The 19,904-nt window shown below is 42.8% G+C and overlaps 1 protein-coding gene across 1 annotated transcript in view; it reads right to left on the bottom strand.

The window, feature by feature from the left end:
* Positions 1 to 19,904, bottom strand: part of SLC16A2 (solute carrier family 16 member 2) — a 120,117-nt gene that overhangs the window by 10,322 nt on the left and 89,891 nt on the right. Inside the window, exon 2 of the mRNA XM_017968552.5 lies at positions 2,857 to 3,001. Within this exon, the coding sequence (XP_017824041.1) occupies positions 2,857 to 3,001 (145 nt within the window). The remainder of the gene's footprint in view (positions 1 to 2,856; positions 3,002 to 19,904) is intronic.

Below are 19,904 nucleotides of genomic sequence, written 5' to 3'. Positions count from 1 at the left end.
GGTTCACCTTACTATTGGTGGTGGCCAAAACTTTATCCCAGGTAGCAACAAAGGTTTGCAAGAAGTCAAAATTCTGGAAGGTTGAAACCTTCCATGGGACTCTTCAGTGTCTTTCTCCATGCTAAAGCCATTAATATTCAGAGAATGGCTGATGATCTCCTGAGACATACGCCCTCCCCAACCCTGCCCAAGGTCCACATATCCCAAGGCCCTTTACACCGAGCCCTGGATGATCTCCATGGGGATCATTAGATAAGGAGTCTCTTTAACTTTCAGATTCCTGCCTCTGTTCCTGGACATGGTATAGATCTGTTCCCTAGAGTAGCCTGGCTCCTTGACAGGAGTGGAGCCTCAAAGAAGTTGTGGTCCTGGCCAAGTAAAGTAGGTCCTGGCTTAAAACTCATAGGCCCTGCTGTCCATAATTCTCTATTACATAAAGTAAAGGGTCAGAAGGAGAAAGGCAACAGGAAGGTCAGCTTGGACAGCTATATGGCCCCAGATAATATTGGCATAACCTAGTGAAGAATTGTGTTTTCTTTTTGATATACAAAATATTTTGCAATATATTTTGCAATAGTTCTTATCTGGTCACCAAATTACCTAATACTCTTCTTGGTCAGGCAGTTCTTCTCTGGAGATAGGCCCAGTCCTCATACTAAAGGATTGGGCCTAAGCTTCAGAGAAGATGTGGTGCTAGCACTCATGATTCTAAGATAGCTATCATCACTATTGCTTTCCATCTGCTGGTATTCACTGGACATGAGCAAGGATTTGGTTTCAAAAGGATGGTCTCCACTTGGAACAAATAGCTAAGCCAACTGCTCCTCTTCTGTCAGGTTCCTTTGGGCCTGTGCCCATTAGATTCTAGGTACCCTATGGGATTGGCCTGGCTTCGGGGCCTTATCCAAAGGACCTTCAGGGAAAGGGCCAGTGGGGGCAAAACATGGGATTTGGTTTAGGGTGCTGTCTGGTGGATCTAATTCTAGCTGGGTCCCAGGACTGGAGGCCCACTGTTTGGGTTTTCCAAAGCCCTACCAGCCCTGCCTGCATTCTGCCCCGTTCCATGTCATTCAGAGAAACTGAGAACCCTGACTGAGACAATAGGAAGGATGATTTGGAGCTCTAGCCATGAGCAGAACCATTTTTCCACTGGATGTGAAGCCATCTAGAAAGTTTCTCAGCTCTGAAGATGCTCTTACAAAAAGAACAAAGAGGGTAGGGAAGAAGGTTAGGGACTAGAGAGCAGAACGCCCACTCCAACGTGCCTACAGAAGTGTGTCAGAAGAAAACACCACATCTGAGCTCCTTCCCTCCTGTAATTGAGCCCATGTGGATTGGAAGGGAAATGGGATCCATGTGTTGCTAATTTGTTTACACTTTGCTCTGCTTGGTCTTAAAAAACAGACCTTTGCTGTGTAGTGCTGAGACTGAAGTTGCTTCTGAAGCCTAGCTCCTCCCCACAAGGAGCCAGGCCTCAGCTCGCTGGGGGCAAATGAGGCTGCCCACCAGAGGACTTCTGAAAAGGTTTGGAGATGCTGCCCTGGGAGTGCTGAACAGGTTCCAGGCAGGACATGGATTTTCCCTCCTCTGTCGCAGTTGGATGGGATGAAGCCAAGAAATTACTGCACGCCAAATCCAAGCTCTGCTGGAGGGTGGGCTAGGCAGCTGGAAATGCTCAAGTTATAAAGAAGGCTGGCTTACCTCACAGGGCCCAGTTAAGGCAAAACACAATTATCGTTCTCTACTGTGAGTGGAACCTTAGGCCTAGAGAGCCATGGCTCTTTTCCGGGTAGCTAAGCTCAAAAAGCTAGTCTCTGACAAGTTAGCTCTGACCTCATCCCAGACATGTCACTGTGGCCATTTCTCATTTCCATGTTTCCAGGCTTGCATTCCCCTACATCAGCTCAAGCAGATGGGAAGTAGGAGGTACCGTAACTTCCAAAGTATCTTTGGCAGAAAGTCAACAGAGTTCTTTAGGAATTCCTATTCCTCAGGCTGTGATATAGGGTCTTTATTCTCCCTTACCCTGCACACATGCTTCTGCAGGACGGCAGAAAAGAAACCAGAAGATGAACCTAGAGCCTGCTCCTCGCCTGACACTGCCAAGTTCTGCCAGTGGAACCAGTGGGACTAGGGTTTCAGTTTAGCCTAGCCCTAGCTGGGGAGCTGGATTCTGGGTTTGTATCTCATTGAGGGATATTGCTAAACATTCCTTTGATGCCTAAGACGTGAATTGTTATCTGTCCCAAATCATCCATATGTCAGCAGCCTGAGCTATCTGAAGAAGAGTCAGAAATACTAAACATCCTTGGGCTCAGTTGACCTCTTTTTCAGCATTAGATTCCTTTGGGAATCCTGGAATGCTAGGTATTCACATGGGCTCACTTGAGAAGCTCAATCTTGGGATAGAAAGCGAGGTCGTGAGATGTGTAGTACACTGAAGGGGAATCGAATAGCAGAGATGAAAGAGACCTTAAAAGACCATATGGTCAAATTCCCTCATGTTACAGATATAGAAATTGAGCTGCATTGAGAGCAATGGTACTCATCAATTGTTCTATTGCCATTCAGTGGCCAAAACTGGACTTGGGCCCAGCTCTATGAACTGTCAGGCTCAGACTACTCCTACCAGTTTGGAACTCTTGGGTCCTTTCTGGGATATTCCCTACCAATGTGTCCTGGGGAGCCCACCTAGATGAGTCCCACTGAATTCTGAATCCAGGGTGCAGGATCTTTGAGGGCCCTAAATGGCCATGGCCACAGGAGATTCTGCAGTGAGAAAAGTAACCCTAGCTAATGCCCAGAAAAAAACCAACCCCCAGCCTTGGGGAAATGACCACTAACTCCTAGCCTTACCTGGTAAAGGAGCTGGTATGGAGGCCGATGAAAGCAATGGCTGCCCCTGCGGTTGCTGTGATTCGGCAGCCCAAACGGTCAGTGAATATACTCACAATAGGAGAACAGAAGAAGATCATACCCATCGCAAGTGCTCCTACCCATGCTGCAGAGAAAAGAAGCACAAAGACACTTTAGCTTAGTGTAGTGCCTGGTGCTACTGCTGATATCTCAGCTCTTCTTCTCTGGCCTTTCATAGGGGGCATTGCATTGGTCTGCATTGCCAGCTTGCTAGTCCCTGGTGATCAAGTTTTGCAGAAGAGGCTAGATAAAAAACAGTGGATTCTATTACTGGGATAAGATTTGGACCACTCAATATTTCAGGCCTTTACAGGGATACTAGGCCAGATCTATAGCCTTAGGTTCTAGGCCACTTGGCTTCAGGGGCAAAAAACATTGGGGTTAAGCTTTCAGGAGCTAAGATCAGGCTTGTCTCCAGCATTAGAACAATGCTGTGAAGATGATAAGACTAAGGAGCAGAGAAGGCCACAGACAAAAGCCTCCTGAAACTAGGATACAAGGCAGGTTCATGGGCCACCTAAAGATTTCTAAGGACACTGTGCAAGAGAGTCATGTAACCCTCATGCTGAAATCCATCATCAGAGCCCATGTTTGGCAAATTCCTGACTTCAAACTCAAGAAGATATTATCCTGTTGTTGTTTGTTTGTTTGTTTGAGACAGAGTCTTGCACTGTCACCTAGGCTGGAGTGCAGTGGCGCAATCTCGTCTCACTGCAACCTCCGCCTCCTGAGTTTGAGTGATTCTCTTGCCTCAGCCTCCCAAGTAAGTGGGATTATGGGCACCTGCCACCACACCCAGCTAATTTTTTGTATTTTTAGTAGAGATGGGGTTTTACCATGTTGGCCAGGCTGGTCTCAAACTCCCGACCTCAGGTGATCTGCCCGCCTCGGCCTCCCAAAGTGCTGAGATTACAGGCATGAGCCACCATGCCCGGCCTTTTTTTTAAAGGCCATTTTTAAAGGCTCTTAAGTGTCTATAACAATCCTCACTAAGGAGGAAGAAACTTGCCCTTTTACTTAGATTCTTCCAGTCTCTTTCCTTTTGCTCAGCCCTCAGAAGGAAAACAAGCTTTTTTTTTTTGTCTGAAGGCTGTTATCAAGTTTCATCTTGAGCCTCTCTTTTCTCAGCTAAACAATCTTAGTTCCCTTAACTTTTCCTCTTAGCTTTAATTTATAACTCTGAAATTACTTTCAGCGCTGTCATTTGAACACTTCCAACTCTTCATCATCATCATCAAAGAGCATTCATTGAGTGACACCTGAGCTAGGCACTGGGCCAGCTTCTGGCTCTCTCCAATTGTGAAGCCCCAAGTGGGCAGAAGGAGTGCAGTCTGGGGCTATTCCACTGGCTGTGTTTCTTACCTCAGTGCCAAGTAGATTGCTCAGCTCCCCATTGGGAATCTTTACTTTGGTGGCACCCTACCCTGAGCCCTCTCTGCCTGGCTTCAAAAGTACTAGCCTGGGACAGCAGAAGACCTCAACTTTTTATCACAATTTTACCTCTTACCTTGGCATTTCACCTCCTATCAACTGTGAGATCTTGAGAAGTCACACAGCACTTCTCTAATCCTCAGTTTCCTCGTCTGTGAAATGGAGATTAAAATATCTGCTTGTGCCTGGCTCAAACATTTCATAAAATGATGATCAGATATAATTATATGCATAAAGAACTTTGTAAATATCAATACTCACACTATGTTTAAAAATTAATGCAAAATGTTCCCTGTTTAATAAATGGTGTTGGAAAAACGGGCTAGCCATGTGCAGAAAGCAGAAACCGGACCCCTTCCTGACACCTCACACTAAAATTAACTCCAGATGGATTAAAGACTTAAACATAAGACCTGGCACAATAAAAACCCTAGAAGGAAATCTAGGCAAAACCATCCTGGACATAGAAGTAGGCAAGGACTTCATGAACAAAACACCAAAAGCATTGGCAACAAAAGCCAAAATAGACAAATGGGACCTAATGAAACTCCACAGCTTCTGCACGGCAAAAGAAACAGTCCCTAGAGTGAATCGGCAACCAACAGAATGGGAAACAATTTTTGCAGTTTACCCATCTGACAAAGGGCTGATATCCAGAATTTACAAAGAAATCAAACAGATTTACAGGAAAAAAACAAACAAGCCCATTCAAAATTGGGCAAAGGATATGAACAGACACTTTACGAAAGAAGACATATATGAGGCCAACAATCATATGAAAAAATGCTCATCATCACTGGTCATCAGAGAGATGCAAATCAAAACCACATTGAGATACCATCTCACGCCAGTTAGAATGGTGATCATTAAAAAATCTGGAGACAACAGATGCTGGAGAGGATGTGGAGAAAAAGGAACACTTTTACATTGTTGGTGGGAGTGTAAATTAGTTCAACTGTTGTGGAAGACAGTGTGGCGATTCCTCAAGGTCTTAGAAATAGAAATTCCATTTGACCCAGCAATCCCATTACTGGGTATGTATCCAAAGGACTATAAATCGTTCTGCTATAAGGACACATGCACACGAATGTTCATTGCAGTACTGTTTACAATAGCAAAGACCTGGAATCAACCCAAATGCCCGTTGATGATAGACTGGATTGAGAAAATGTGGCACATATACACCATGGAATATTATGCAGCAATCAGAAATGATGAGTTCGTGTCGTTTGTAGGGACATGGATGAATCTGGAGAACATCGTTCTCAGCAAACTGACACAAGAACAGAAAGTGAAACACCGCATATTCTCACTCATAGGCAGGTGATGAAAAATGAGAACACATGGACACAGGGAGGGGAGTACTAAATACTGGGGTCTATTGGGGGGAAAAGGGGAGGGCCAGCGGGGGGGGGGGAGCTGGGGAGGGATAGCCTGGGGAGAAATGCCAAATGTGGGTGAAGGGGAGAAAGGAAGCAAAACACACTGCCATGTGTGTACCTATGCAACTGTCTTGCATGTTCTGCACATGTACCCCAAAACCTAAAATGCAATAAAAAATTTAAAAAAAAATTAATGCAAAATGGATCATAGACTTAATGTAAAACTTAAAACTATACAACTTCTAGAAAAACATATGGGAGAAAAATCTTCCTGGCTTTTGGTTAGGGGATTTTGAAGATATTCACAAAAAGCATGATCCATAAAAGAAAAGATTTGATATATTAGACTTGATCAAAATTTAAAACATCTGCTTTCCAAAAAACAGTTATGAAAATGAAAAGGCAAGCAACAGATGAAAAAATTTTGCCACACACAAAATCTGACAATAGACTGGTATCCACCATACAAGAGTCAGTTGACTATGATGTGTCTTGGTATAGAGTTCTTTGAGTTCATTCTCTTTGGGATTTGCTCAGATTCTTAAATCTACAGATTTATGTTTTTACCAGATTTGGGAAGTTTTCAGCAATGATTTCTTCACATACCTTTTCAGCCCTGCTTTCTATCTCTTCTGGGACTCCTCTGGTAACAGAAATGTTAAATATTTTGTTATAGCCTCACAGGCCTCGGAGATTCTTTTCATTGTTTTTTTCAATCTATTTTCTCTCTGTTATTTGGCTTGGATAATTATTATTGTTCTGCCTTCAAGTTTACTGATTCCTTCTTCTGTCTTCTCTAGTCTGCTGTGGGGCCCATCCAGTGGGCTTATTTTATTTTGGTTATTACATTTTTCAGCTCCAAATTTCTGTTTATTTAATCGTTATATTGTCTATTTATCTGCTGAAACTTAGTACTTTTTTCCATTTGTTCCAAGTATGATTTTAATGGTCTGTTAAAGCATTTTTTTTGATGGCTGCTTCAAAATCCTTGCCAAATAATTCTAATTTCTGTGTCATCTTCATGTTGGTGTCAATTGATGATCTTTTCTTGTTGAAGTCCAGATTTCCCTGGTCCTTGGTGTGATTCATGATTTTCTTTTGTATTCTGGACATTCTAGATATGAGACTCTGAATCTTATTTAAATCTTGTGTTTTAGCAGGCCTTTTCTGATACTGTGCCTTTGAGGGACCACTTTATTACTACTAGATGAGGGTGAAAGTCCAGGTTCCCTGCTTAGCTTCTATTGACACTCTGGGAAGGAAGAGTACTTTGTTACTGCTCAGCAGGGGTGGGTATTCAAGATCCCTACTAGGCTTCTTTTGATACCTCCCTAGATGGGAGGAGTAGGGGTTCCTTGTTACTGTTTCCCATGTGGTCTTATCTCAGTGAGTGACGGTAAAAGTCCCAGTTTCCTACTTGGCTTTCCCTGACACCACCTTGGCACCTTGCCAGGAGTGGGAGAGATGGTTGGAGGTTATAGTCTGGCAAGGGTAAAAGTCCAGGCTCCCTCTGTGGTCTCTACTGACATGATGGGGGAAGGGTAGGTCTTGTTATGCTGATGGAAAGAAATTCCTGGCCCCCTACTAAGTTTCCTCTGACACCACCTCAGCATGGGAGGGGAGCAGGTTAGAACACCTTGTTACAGCTGAGTGAGTGTAGAAGTCTTGGTTCTCCCAGTAGGCCTTTGTTGGCAAAGGTCAAGTGGGGCACATTTTTTCCTCATGGTGTTTGGCTGGAGTAGAGGGGTTATTGTTTAAAGGGTTTTTGTTTTGCTAGGCTGCCCCTTTTCCCGTCTTTTGGCTAGACAAATCAAGCTTTTTTGTTTGTTTGTTTGCTTGCTTCCATTGGCATTTCTTGGTTGCTGGCTTCTTCAGCTCCACGTCTAAGATAGGTGAAGCAAAGAGAAAACTCAGGTTTTTCTGTTGTTTTTTCTTAGGTTCCAAGTTTCTTAGCCCATCTGCTTTTTTCTCTCCACTTTTTAATCTTGTTATTTTTGTTTTAGATATAATGTCCAGCATTTTTAGTTGTACTTCATGGAAGTATAGAGAAAAGTGCCTTGATGTAGTTTTTAATGCTAAATGTATATTTTTAAAAACGATGTAATCCGTATATTATATTAATTTGTTCAACAGTTATTTAACATTCTCTCTGGCCCAGACACATGTCTATCCCATAGGCATTGAAGATGTTAAATGAATGACATGTAGTACTTGACTTCAAGGAGCTCACAGTATAGTAGGGAACACATTTTTTTTAAAGCAGGGCAATAAAATTTATGAATCTCATGGTTCAAGACCAGAATAAAATTTTATTCTATTTAAAGAGTTTCAGAGAAGTCAGAAAATCCAAGTGAAAAAAAAATTCTGTAAAGGGAGAGAAAGGTAATCTAATAGCTAGACTGTGACTGAAGAATTATATAAGAGAAGTGGCTGGGTGCGGTGGTTCACGCCTGTGATCCCAGCACTTTGGGAGGCCGAGGTAGGCATATCACAAGGTCAGGAGTTCAAGACCAGCCTAACCAATATGGTGAAGCCCCATCTCTACTAAAAGTACTAAAAAATATATATAGCTGGGTGTGGTGACACATGCCTGTAATCCCACCTACTTGGGAGGCTGAGTCAGGAAAATTGCTTGAACCCAGGAGGCAGAGGTTGCAGTGAGCCGAGACCACACCACTGCACTCCAGCCTGGGGGACAGAGCGAGACTCTGTCTCAAAAAAATAAAAAATAAAAGAATTATATAAGAGAAGTGACTTAGGGAGTGTTAGCGGGATAGGTTTTCAAAAAAAATTCATAAGAAAAATAATCAAGCAATGACTATATTAAAAAGGAAGAACTAATAATTATAATAGCAATATGATGATAATTATAACCATATTGATAATAGATGGGTGTTATTGGTTATCCTTTACCTTTGTTATACTCAGTTTCCCATTTTGGAAAATACAAAGAGTAGGTAGAGGTTTTCTAGAATTCTAACAATTTTTGGACTCAAAGTTAGGAGTTTCTATTGTTCCCCATAATTACCCCTGCTCTTATATGGGGAAGACAAAGAGATTTCAGTGAAGCAACTGAGATGTGGGAGAGTTGGGTAGATTTCAACAGGCAATGTACAGAGTCATCTTTCTAAACAGACTTGGAAAAATCAGAGGTGGAACCCTATAACGTTCTATCAGGCAGAGAACATTATTTTCAACCCATAGTACATAAGTGCTGAGCAAGTATGTAATTCCTGACTAAAAAATTTTCTGTTCAACAGATCCCTGGATTTTGAGGATGAACTATTATAATTCATATAATTCGATGGTATAGTTATTATACCTTTCACACTTTTCATCAGTGGTTCCCAGGGTTATTTTCAACCTTAACCTTCCCCTCTCAGGAGTAACAAGGCCTACCCCACTCCTATGGTATCATGGAGTGAGAGTTGGCCCCAAAAGGCCTGTATCTAAGTGAACATATGTCTGTATTCAGCAGGCAACACTACTTTCCTCCTCTAAGTACCCATATCTAACTAGATTTCTGTTGGGCCTGGGCAGTACAAGGCCAGAACTCTGGTGTTTCCAGCACCATCCTGGATTTGTTGGCCCTCAAGTTTCCTCATCTACAAAGTTTTTTCACTCAAATACCCAATTAGTGCCTTGGATCCTTACCCAGGCACTTAGGTTAATGTCTTTGAAGTATAGGAGACTGCTCAGAAAATAATTCAAGTGTGAGACCAGATTCCTCACTCCTTGGCTGCTGAAAGCGAAGTTCTCTGAGCTCTCCCTCTGGGTTGAAAGAGAGTAAGGGTACTCCAGGAGCCAAACTCTCCAAATACATTACAGGCTTTCATAAATTTCTGTTATTGTGGGGAACTAACAAAAGCTCAAATGAGAAAATGATGGTGCAAAGCTAAATAATGGCCAAAGCAACGTCAAGGGTAGATAGAAAGAGAGGTAAGGAGGGTGACACAGGAGCAGAGATGGCTTTGTTCAAGAGCCCCTACTTCCTGACAAGATGCACAGTACAGTGAAAGAATAGCAAATAGGATTAAGAGGCCAGTTTCTAAGGCTAAGCTATCCAACTGCTATACTCCATGGTAAGTGGAGAGAATGGCACCATGAATTAGTGTCTGTGTTGCCAGAAATATTCCACTCCTGCCCCATCCCCACACCTCTTCAAAGTTTCCAGAACACTGTGATGTGTCTACATCTAGTTTGGATAAATGGGATAGTTGGTATTAGTATGGCATGGGGACAGTATGGGATAGGTAGCTGGCAGCTCAGGACTGTGATGACTTATGCTGGTACATCCAGCCAGGTAGTGAGAACACATTAGTCAGATGACTGAAAGAAGTGGTGAAACATTTAAAAGGAGGATGTAGGAGAAGGCACTTTAGGGTCAGCTGGGGAGCTCCGGAGGGGAGAAATGCAACACTCTGGTCTTCTTTGAGGACTGAGATAACAGGAGCCTTGACCTCCATTATCTTTGTGGCTGACCAGAAGAGTGACCTCCAGCTGAGCGTCATTTATTAATTATTTCCCTAGCCTTGGCCAGAGCCCAGAGTTAAGTGCTACATAGCCATCTGTCCAGTGAATAGATGAAACATTCTTGCTTAGGGAAACTTCTTCCAAACCTTTTTCCATTTTCTGACAAACAGTGTGTTGAAAAGCTCTTTCTTCCAGCACTCAGGCACTCTAAGCCCATTTGCTTTGGTAGCTACTCACCATCCATCCATTGTGTCTGGAACTCTATTTCATATTTCTAGCAAACTTAATTTTAAAAGTCCAAAAGTACTTTCATATTTGTCCTGATATTGGGTCCTCCCAGTATATATATATATATATATATTTTTTTTTTTTTTTTCATTAAAATGCGATGGTGTTTTTTCTGGGGTGGCACAGCAATACTAGAAAACATTATTTTCCAAGCATTCCATATCTAAACAAATCTAATTTTTATCTTTCCACATTTTGTCTCAAGACATGCCGATTTTCCTGGGCTACCTACTTTTGAATTTCAAAACTTTGTTTTCTTTTTAGAGACAGGATCTTGCTCTGTCACCCAGGCTGGAGTCAATGGCATGATCAAGGCTCACTGTAGCCTCAAGCTCCCATGATTAAGCGATCCTCCCACCTCAGTCTCCAGAGTAGCTGGTACTACCGGCATGCACCACCACACCCGGCAATTTTTTTTTTTTTTTAGTTTTTGAAGAGATGGTATCTTATTATGTTGCCTAGGCTGGTCTCAAACTCCTGGTGTGAAGCCATCCTTCCTTAGCCTCCCAAAGCTCTGAGATTGAGCCACCATGCCCAGCCCAAGTTTCAAAGGTTTTAAAGCCAAATAATCACTGAACATATAAGTTGTCTCATTACCTCCATATTAGGTTATTTGGCCTCCTTCCCTCTGCAGCTATTGTTTATTTACTTTCACTTTTGGAGTTAGAAGATTTAGCGGTTTAGTTACTACTTTTACAGGGAGTCAATCTGAGAGAGAGTGAAAAAGAGAGACCTACACTTAAGAGTACTCATGCCAGGTCTGAAAATGAGACATTTTAACTCCTGTCCCAGTCCTTCAAGGGTAACTGGGCTCTACTTAATGGCCTGTGGTCACTGATTTGACACCCACTGGTTGTGGACGATGGTCAGTTATCTACTTTAGTAGGTAAGGCAGATTAGAGGTGGCTTTTTTACTAAAACCCACCAGTGCTGGGAGAAACTATGACTTGAAACAGTTTTCTCATCTTTTTCAGAGAAGGCTGGCCCAGCACCTACAGACTCAGATTGTCAGACATTCACCTAATAGACAGTATGGAAAATAGGCCAAAAGCAAAGACAGAAAAGAAATAAGGAGACAGAGGAGAGACAATCATATCTAAAATAAAAACATTGATGACAGTGTTCTTGTTAGAACCGCAAGATGTTAAAAATGAAAGGGCACTTATGAATCATAGAGTGGCTGACCAAGATGGCTTCATTTGTGAATTCCTCCCACCTGAGCCTCCAAAAGTGCTGGGATTACAGGCGTGAGCCACCGTGCCCAGCCCTACAAGGCCAGTATTACCCTGACACCAAAACCAGATAAAAAACATCACAAGAAAAGAAAACAACAGATGAAGGTCCATCATGAACACAGTTTCAAACTCTTAACATTTTAGCAAATTGAATTCTGCAATATATAAAAAGGATAGGTTGGCCGGGCGCGGTGGCTCAAGCCTGTAATCCCAGCACTTTGGGAGGCCGAGGCGGGTGGATCACGAGGTCAAGAGATCGAGACCATCCTGGTCAACATGGTGAAACCCCGTCTCTAATAAAAATACAAAAAATTAGCTGGGCACGGTGGCGCGTGCCTGTAATCCTAGCTACTCAGGAGGCTGAGGCAGGAGAATTGCCTGAACCCAGGAGGCGGAGGTTGTGGTGAGCCGAGATCGTGCCATTGCGCTCCAGTCTGGGTAACAAGAGCGAAACTCCGTCTCTAAAAAAAAAAAAAATAAAAAAATAAAAAAAATAAAAAGGATAGGCTGGGCACAGTGGCTCATGCCTGTAATCCCAGCACTTTGGGAGGCCGAGATGGGTGGATCGCTTGAGGTCAGGAGTTCAAGACCAGCCTGGCCGACATGGTGAAAACCCATCTCTACTAAAAAGAATACAAAAAATTAGCCAGGCATAGGGAGGCTGAGGCAGGAGAATTGCTTGAACCCAGGAGGCAGAGGTTACGGTGAGCAGAGATGGTGCCACTGCATTCCAGCCTGGGCAACAAAGTGAGACTACATCTCAAAAAAAAAAAAAAAAAAAAAAAAGACAAAAAATCATGATCAAGTGTGATTTCTCCTGGAAATGTAAGGTTAGTTCAACATTCAAAAATTGATGAATGCAGTATGCAATTATACCAGACATAAAATTAAAAATGTATACATAATCATCTCAATTAAATATCCTTTCAAAAATTTAAAAAATCTCTTAGCAAGCTTGAAATACAAGGGAACTTTCACAACCTGATAGAGGGCAACTATTAAATACCTATAGCTAACATTATCATTGTGAAAGACGGAATGCTTCCACACTACAGTTAGGAATAGGTTGCCAGGTGCAATGGCTCACACCTCTCATCCCAGAACTTTCGGAGGCTGAGGCAGGTGGACCACTTGAGTCCAGGAGTTCAAGACCAGCCTGGGCAACATAGTGAGACCCGCTCTCTACAAAAAAAACCAAAAAATTATCTAGGCACGGTGGCGCATACCTGGAGTCCCAGTTACTCAAGCAGCTGAGTCAGGAGGATCACCTGAACCTGGGGAGGTGTAGGCTGCAGTGACTGTGATCGCACCACTGCACTCTAGCCTGGGCAACAGAGTGAGACCCTGTCACAAACAAACAAATAAACCATCGGGATATGACAAGGATGTCTGCTCTCATTACTTCTATTTAACATTCCATTGGAGGTTCTAGCTAGTGCAATAAGACAGTAAGAAGATGTGGGGGAGTGGGAAGAGGGAGAATAGCAGAAAAGATAACTACTGGGTACTGGGCTTAATACCTGGGTGATGAAACAATATGTACAACAAACCCCCGTGATACGTGTTTACCCTATGTAATATATCTTCACATGTAACCCCAAACCTAAAATAAAAGTTAAAAACAAACAAGATAGTAAGAAGAAATAAAAGACACACAGATTGGAAATGAAGAAGTAAAACTGTCTTTATTTACAGACAACATTATCATCTACCTAGAAAAATGAAAGGACTCTACAAAAAAAAATCTACTAGAACTAATAAATAAGCTAAGCAAGATCTCATAGTATACAGTCAATATACAAAAACAAATTGTATTTATTTATACTAGCAATGGGTAAACATTGAAATAAAAATACCATTTGCAATGTCATCAAAAATTTATAATACTCATGGATAAATTTGATTAAAAATATATCAGACCTCTATATTAAAAATTATAAAACGTTGCCAAGAAAAATTAAAGAAGACTTAAATAAATGGAGGGATATATCTTGTTCATGGGTCAAATGTCAATTCTCTCCAATTGTTCTGTAGATACAATGCCACCCTAGTTAAAATCCCAGCAAGGTTGTTTCGGTAGAATTTGGCAAGTTGATTCTCAAATTTAAGTGTAAAGGAGAAGAACATAGAATTGAGAAAATAAGTTTGATAAGAAATAAATTTAGAATTCTTATGTTACCTCATTTCAAGACTTACTACAAAATTATACTGTTGGTAGGAATGTAAATTAGGATAGCCATTCTGGAAAACAGTGTGGAGGTTTTTCAAAAAACTAAAAACAGAACTACCATATGACCCAGCAATCCCACTGCTAGATATTTACTCAAAGGAAAGAAAATCAGTATGTCAAAGAATTATCTATACTACCACATTTATTGCAGTAGTATTCACAACAGCCAAGAAATGGGATCAACCTAAGTGTCCATCAACAGATAAATGGATAAAGAAAATGTGGTATATATACACAATGGAATACCATTTGGCCATCAAAAAGAATGAAATCCTGTCATTTGGTATTTGACTTTCTGTTCCAACTTATTTCACTTGAGATAATAGCTTCCAGTTCCATCAGTTCCATCCGTGTTGCTGCAACAGACATGATTTCATTCTTTTTCATGCCTGAGTAGTATTCTGTGGTATATATATGCCACATTTTCTTTAACCAATCATCTACTGATGGACACCTAGGTTGATTCCATGACTTTGCTATTGTGAATATTGCTGCAATAAATATACGAGTGCAGGTATCATTTTTGTGTAATGATTTATTTTCCTTTGAATATATACTCAGTAGCGGGATTGGTGGGATTGGTAGATTGAATGATAGTTCTGTCTTACATTCTTTGAGAAATCTGCAAATTGCTTTCCACAGTGGCTGAACTAATTTACATTTCTACCAACAGTGTATAAGTGTTCCCTTTTCTTCATCATCCATGGTTTCCTGTGTATGTACATGTAAAAATGCATCAAATTATACACTTGAAATATATGTGGTTTACTGTATGTAAATTACTCCTCAATACAGCTTTGAAAAAACAAAACAAAAATCACAGATGAGGCTGGGCGCAGTTGCTCATGCCTGTAATCCTTTGGGAGGCTGACACAGGCAGACGGCTTGAGCTCAGGAGTTCAAGACCAGCCTGGGCAACATGGCAAAACTCCTCTCTACGAAAAAACAAAATAAAGTGAATATTAGCCAGGCATAGTGGCATGGACCTGTAGTCCCCCTTACTTGGGAGACTAAGGTCAGAGGATCACTTGAGCAGGAAATCAAGGCTGCAGTGAGCTGAGACTGTACCACCACACTCCAACCTGGGTGACAAAGCGAGACCCTGTCTCAATCAATTAATCAATATCACAGATGAGAACACTGAAGTTCAGAGAGGACATAAACTACCCAAGGATATATAGTAAGTCAATTGCTAAGCCAGGCTAAAATCCTGTGCCCCTCCTTTGGAGTCCTAATCCTGTGCCCCTTCTACTGCACCTTGACACCTGACAGGCCCCGGATCAAACTGTTCTCGTCATATCTTCTTCTATTGCCGTCATCCTTCTGAGTCTCTCTCCCCTGGGACTCCATGGGAAAGTCCCTGAGATCCTTCTCCCGCAGACCTGATTTTCTCCCTCTGCCCACTGAACCATTTACTTTGACCTCTGTCTCTCTTTAGACATTAAGTAAATCCCAACTTAACTCCCAGCCAAACTCACCTGCCTCCAGGGGTGCTTTTCTAGTACTACATTAGGCAATGGCTGTATGGACTTGGCCCTCCTGAGCTCCAGGGCATTGCCTCCCAGCCGAGATCTACCTTAAGGTCTCTACAGTCCCCCTCCCAGGCTTCCTGCCCCATATTACTAGGCATGGAGAGGCATTCAGCAAAGGCCGATCAATGATCTTTCTATTGTTTACAGATGAAGACATGAGGCCTACAGGCTTAGTTTACAGCAGAATAGGTAGGAGGCCTCAGGTCTCCTCCATCACCTCGCCCTATCTACTTTCCTGTCTGGCTCTCTATCATTTTAGCATCTCGGCCTTGCAACCTTTAAATGGTGGGTGGAGCACTTATGGTTACCAGGCCCCTGTGGGGTTAGGAAAAGGAACCCTGAACACATGGACCAGAAGGAGTGAGTGTGAAATTAGAATAGGGCAATGATGTCTAGAGCTCACCAGCTGCTTCTTATTAGATTAGCAAATCCCTGTACCCTCCTTGGAAACATGTGGCTGCTCCATTGATCTGCCCAACCACCAGAGAAGAAGCAGCAGGAATCAGACAAACAATTTTCTTAAGCTCAGCTTTCAGGAAGTATCAGTGCCTTTGTAGAGGCAAAACAGCAAACAAGTACCAAAATGGTGAGCCTCTTCCTACTTTTGAGACTGAAACTGAATAGGACCCTGCTTATAACTTTAAGGCCACTTTTGAGCTAGAGGTAGCTTTTGAGCTTTCAGCAGGCACCCAAATGGGACGGGTGATCACTCTGTTACCAGAAGCAACTCCCTACACTATAGTTTAACATTAGGAAGGAAACCTCGGATGTTCTGTCTGGGGCAGATGACAAGTTAATCAATCCGGGGAAGGCTGGCTGCCAGGATCAATATGGCTTTAATCCTCAGAGCTGTGCTAAGCACTAATGTTGTCTCCACAGTCACGGGCCTGCTGCTATGACTTCATGAAGCATGTAAGTCTGGAGAAAATCTTAAGAGACCACTTAGGCCATGTTCCTGCCTCTAAGCAGGAATATGCTGATAATCCCTAGCACCCTTGAATTCCTTGTCTGAAGGAAGGGAGGTAGGGAAAAAGAGGTCAGAGGGACTGCAAAAATATGGACAGAGCTTATTTTTCAATCTAAAATGCCTTTTCCAGGGATACTGCCCCTTTTTCTTAAGTGTTTTCTGAGAGAGATGGGGAAAATGAGGAAACAGCAGAAGAAGGAAATCAAAAGTCCCTTCAGGCCAGAGGATATTACTTTGGTTGGGTGGTTAACAACCTGCTTCCAGCTGGGAAATTTCCTTAAGCCTCAGCTTTGCCTTCCTGAAACAAGTCTGGGACCTCTGTCACTAAAGGAAGGTTCTAAGATAGATGAATTTTCCTTCTTTATTTTTTTTTCCTAGCTACTAAATCATCAGAGATGGGCTGGATTAATCTTTCTATAATGTTTGTATAATGATAAGTGTGCAGGCTCTGAGTCAGACAGACATAGATTTAAGAACAAGGTGTATGTACTTGCTATTTGTATCTTGTTTGTTTGCTTGCTTGTTTGAGACAGAGTTTTGCTCTGTCACCTGGGCTGGAGTACAGTGGCATGATTATGGCTCACTGCAGCCTCAACCTCCCAAGCTCAAGCGATCCTCTGACCTCAGCCTCCTGAGTAGCTGGGTCTACAGGTGCACCACTACACTCTGCTAATTTTTTGTATTTTTTGTAGAGATGGAGTTTCTGCCATGTTGCCCAGGCTGGTCTTGAACTCCTGGGCTCAAGCCATCTGCCCATCTTGGCCTCCCAAGGTGCTGGGACTACACACGTGAACCACTGCTCTAGGTCCTTACTTTTTACTCGACCTTGAGCAACTTATTTCATGTCTCTAGTCCTCAGTTTCCTCATCCAAAAAAAATGGACCTTATTAAAGTACTAACTAAATGATTGTTTTGTGAGGATTCAGTGAACTAATGTAAGAGACCTGACATGTAGGAATTAAATATAGTCCTGGGGCAGGCAGATGAGGACAGCCACTCCCTCCAGGCTGCTAATGAAGGGGTCACATGTCCCCCACACATACACCCCTCCTTTAGCTAGCCCAAATGTGTGGAATGCCCATTATGCAACAGTGTGTCTTTGTGTGCAGAAGTTAATGATTGCTCAGAGCAGTGAGTCCTCACAGCATTTCATGGGCTCCAGCACACCCCCAAACCTGAAATGCAGCAGCAGGAAGCTTCATCACGGGTAACTAGGAGCCAGGCCCTCAGTAGGGAAAATGCAAAGTGAACTCTGGGTCTGGTTTGGGCACTGGCTACTTATCTGACGGGTGCCTCTGTAATAGGGGTGGGAGTGGTAGAATTTGCAGAAGGTTGGAGGTCAAAGTTTCTAACCCCTTCCTCTAATTCAATATGCCAGGAGGCAAGATGGGTGGGTGGGAAGGGAAGGCAATAGCCACTCGTGCCAGCCCTGATCAAGCCAGAGTCCAATAGACTCAAGAGCGACCTGGCATTGAGGGGGAAAGTCCCAACACCTTGGTAATTTAATGTCAATCTCACCTCACCTTTGTAGAGTTCTTTTATCTCCCAAAACCCTTTTCCAGCACTTATCTCATTATATCTTTACAGGAACTGTATAAGATAAATAGGGCAGCAAATGTCCTCCCACATGTCTTCCTTTTCTTCATAGTAGAAATAGAAGTAGTAGTACTAATAGTAGTAACAATAGTTAACACTTAGCACTTCCTATGTGACAGAGACCATGTCAAATTCTTTACATATATTAGCTATGTTATTTCATTTAATTCTCACAACAACTGCATAAAGTCAATAATATTAGTGTTCTATTTAAACTAATGTAAATAAATATACCAAGAAAGACTTGGTAAGTAGACTGAGTCACACAGCTAGTAAGTGGTAGAGTTGGCTACTGCTGCATCTCAGGTTTTGGGGTATGCTGGAGCCCATGCAGTGCTGTGAGGACCCACTGCACTGGGCAATCCAGGTCCATTTGACAATAAGGTCTTTGCTCTTAGCTATTATGCTATATGCACCCTATTTTGCAAACGAAGAAATTGAGGCTGAAGAGCTTGAATGTGTTCTCCAAGGACACGAAGCAAGTTAGTACCAGAAGTAGGTCTAACTTTGGGTCTTCTGATCCTTCATCTAATGTTCTTTCCCTTATTCTCAACTGCATTATAATAGCATTCCCTCACACCCTTTGTTACTATATTTCAGGAGCCCTGTGTTCACCATGAGCTTGGAACACAAGGGATCAGGTAAATATGCCATCTTCTAGCAAGTTCAAGGGTTAATCTTTCATTCCTTGATGTCTGCTCTGTAACGAAGGTGCAAAGAAGGCAAACAGCTTGCTCCAGACTCCCCACTGTACCAGGAATGGAGAAATTCCCTGAAGTTTTTAACTTTGAAGTCTGGGCTTGTTTTACTTGAATACCTATGTATGTGCCCACAAGACAGCAAAGAAAGCAGTGTGGGTTGCCAGGCACAGTGGTGTAGGCCTGCGATCCCAGCACTTTGGGAGGCTGAGGCGGGCAGATCACAAGGTCAATAGATTGAGACCATTCTGGCCAACATGGTGAAACCCTGTCTCTACTAAAAATACAAAAAAAATTAGTTGTGCGTGGTGGCATGTGCCTGTAGTACCAGCTGCTCAGGAGGCTGAGGCAGGAGAATTGCTTGAACCTGGGAAGCGGAGGCTGAAGTGAGCCAAGATCAGACCACTACACTCCAGCCTGGTGACAGAACAAAACTCCGTCAAAAAGAAAGGAAGGAACAAAGGAAGGAAGGAAGGAAGGAAGGAAGGAAGGAAGGAAGGAAGGAAGGAAGGAAGGAAAGAAGGGAGGGAGGGAGGGAGGGAGGGAGAGAGGGAGGCAGGCAGTGTGGGTCAAAAGAAAATCGGAAAAAAGAAACCCAATCTACTCCCTCTCTCCTTTTAATTGGGTCTGGCTGAAGAAGGTCAGGGTCCTTCAGAACAAGAGGGGTTTGAAAAATCATATAATTTGGGTAGAGGTAGAAGGAAGATAATGTCAGGGTCTTAAAGGCTTGGAGTGTCTTCTTGTAGAGGCTCTGTGAAGACCCTGAAGAGGGTGGGGAGAGAGCAGGAGTGAAGGAAGAGTTGCAAACACATTTCCATCCTGGTATTCAGCTTTGAAACCAACACTAAGAACCTGTTAGGATTTTAGCCTAGTGCTAAGGGCTGTAGTGGCTATGGCGTAGTGCTATCCAAAGATCTAGCCAGCCCAAGCAGAAGGCTGACACACATGTAAAGGGAGCTTGTTTGGTGATCCCAAATGCCAATCCGTGAACCATGCCTAACTAGCTGCATCTGCACCATGTGGATAATGTGTGGGCACTGCCAGGTTTGAGAGGCACTGGATTGGATCAACTATTATTGTCGATTGTCAGGGTCCATTGTGGGAAATGAAAAGAGCAGGAGAAGGGGGTTAGAGGGACCATCTGGCTGGAGTTCTC

Source organism: Callithrix jacchus, chromosome X, assembly GCF_049354715.1.
Source record: "Callithrix jacchus isolate 240 chromosome X, calJac240_pri, whole genome shotgun sequence".
Classification (NCBI taxonomy): domain Eukaryota; kingdom Metazoa; phylum Chordata; class Mammalia; order Primates; family Cebidae; genus Callithrix; species Callithrix jacchus.
Note: the sequence above shows the minus strand (reverse complement) of the source record. Positions and strands in the feature narration are given on the sequence as shown.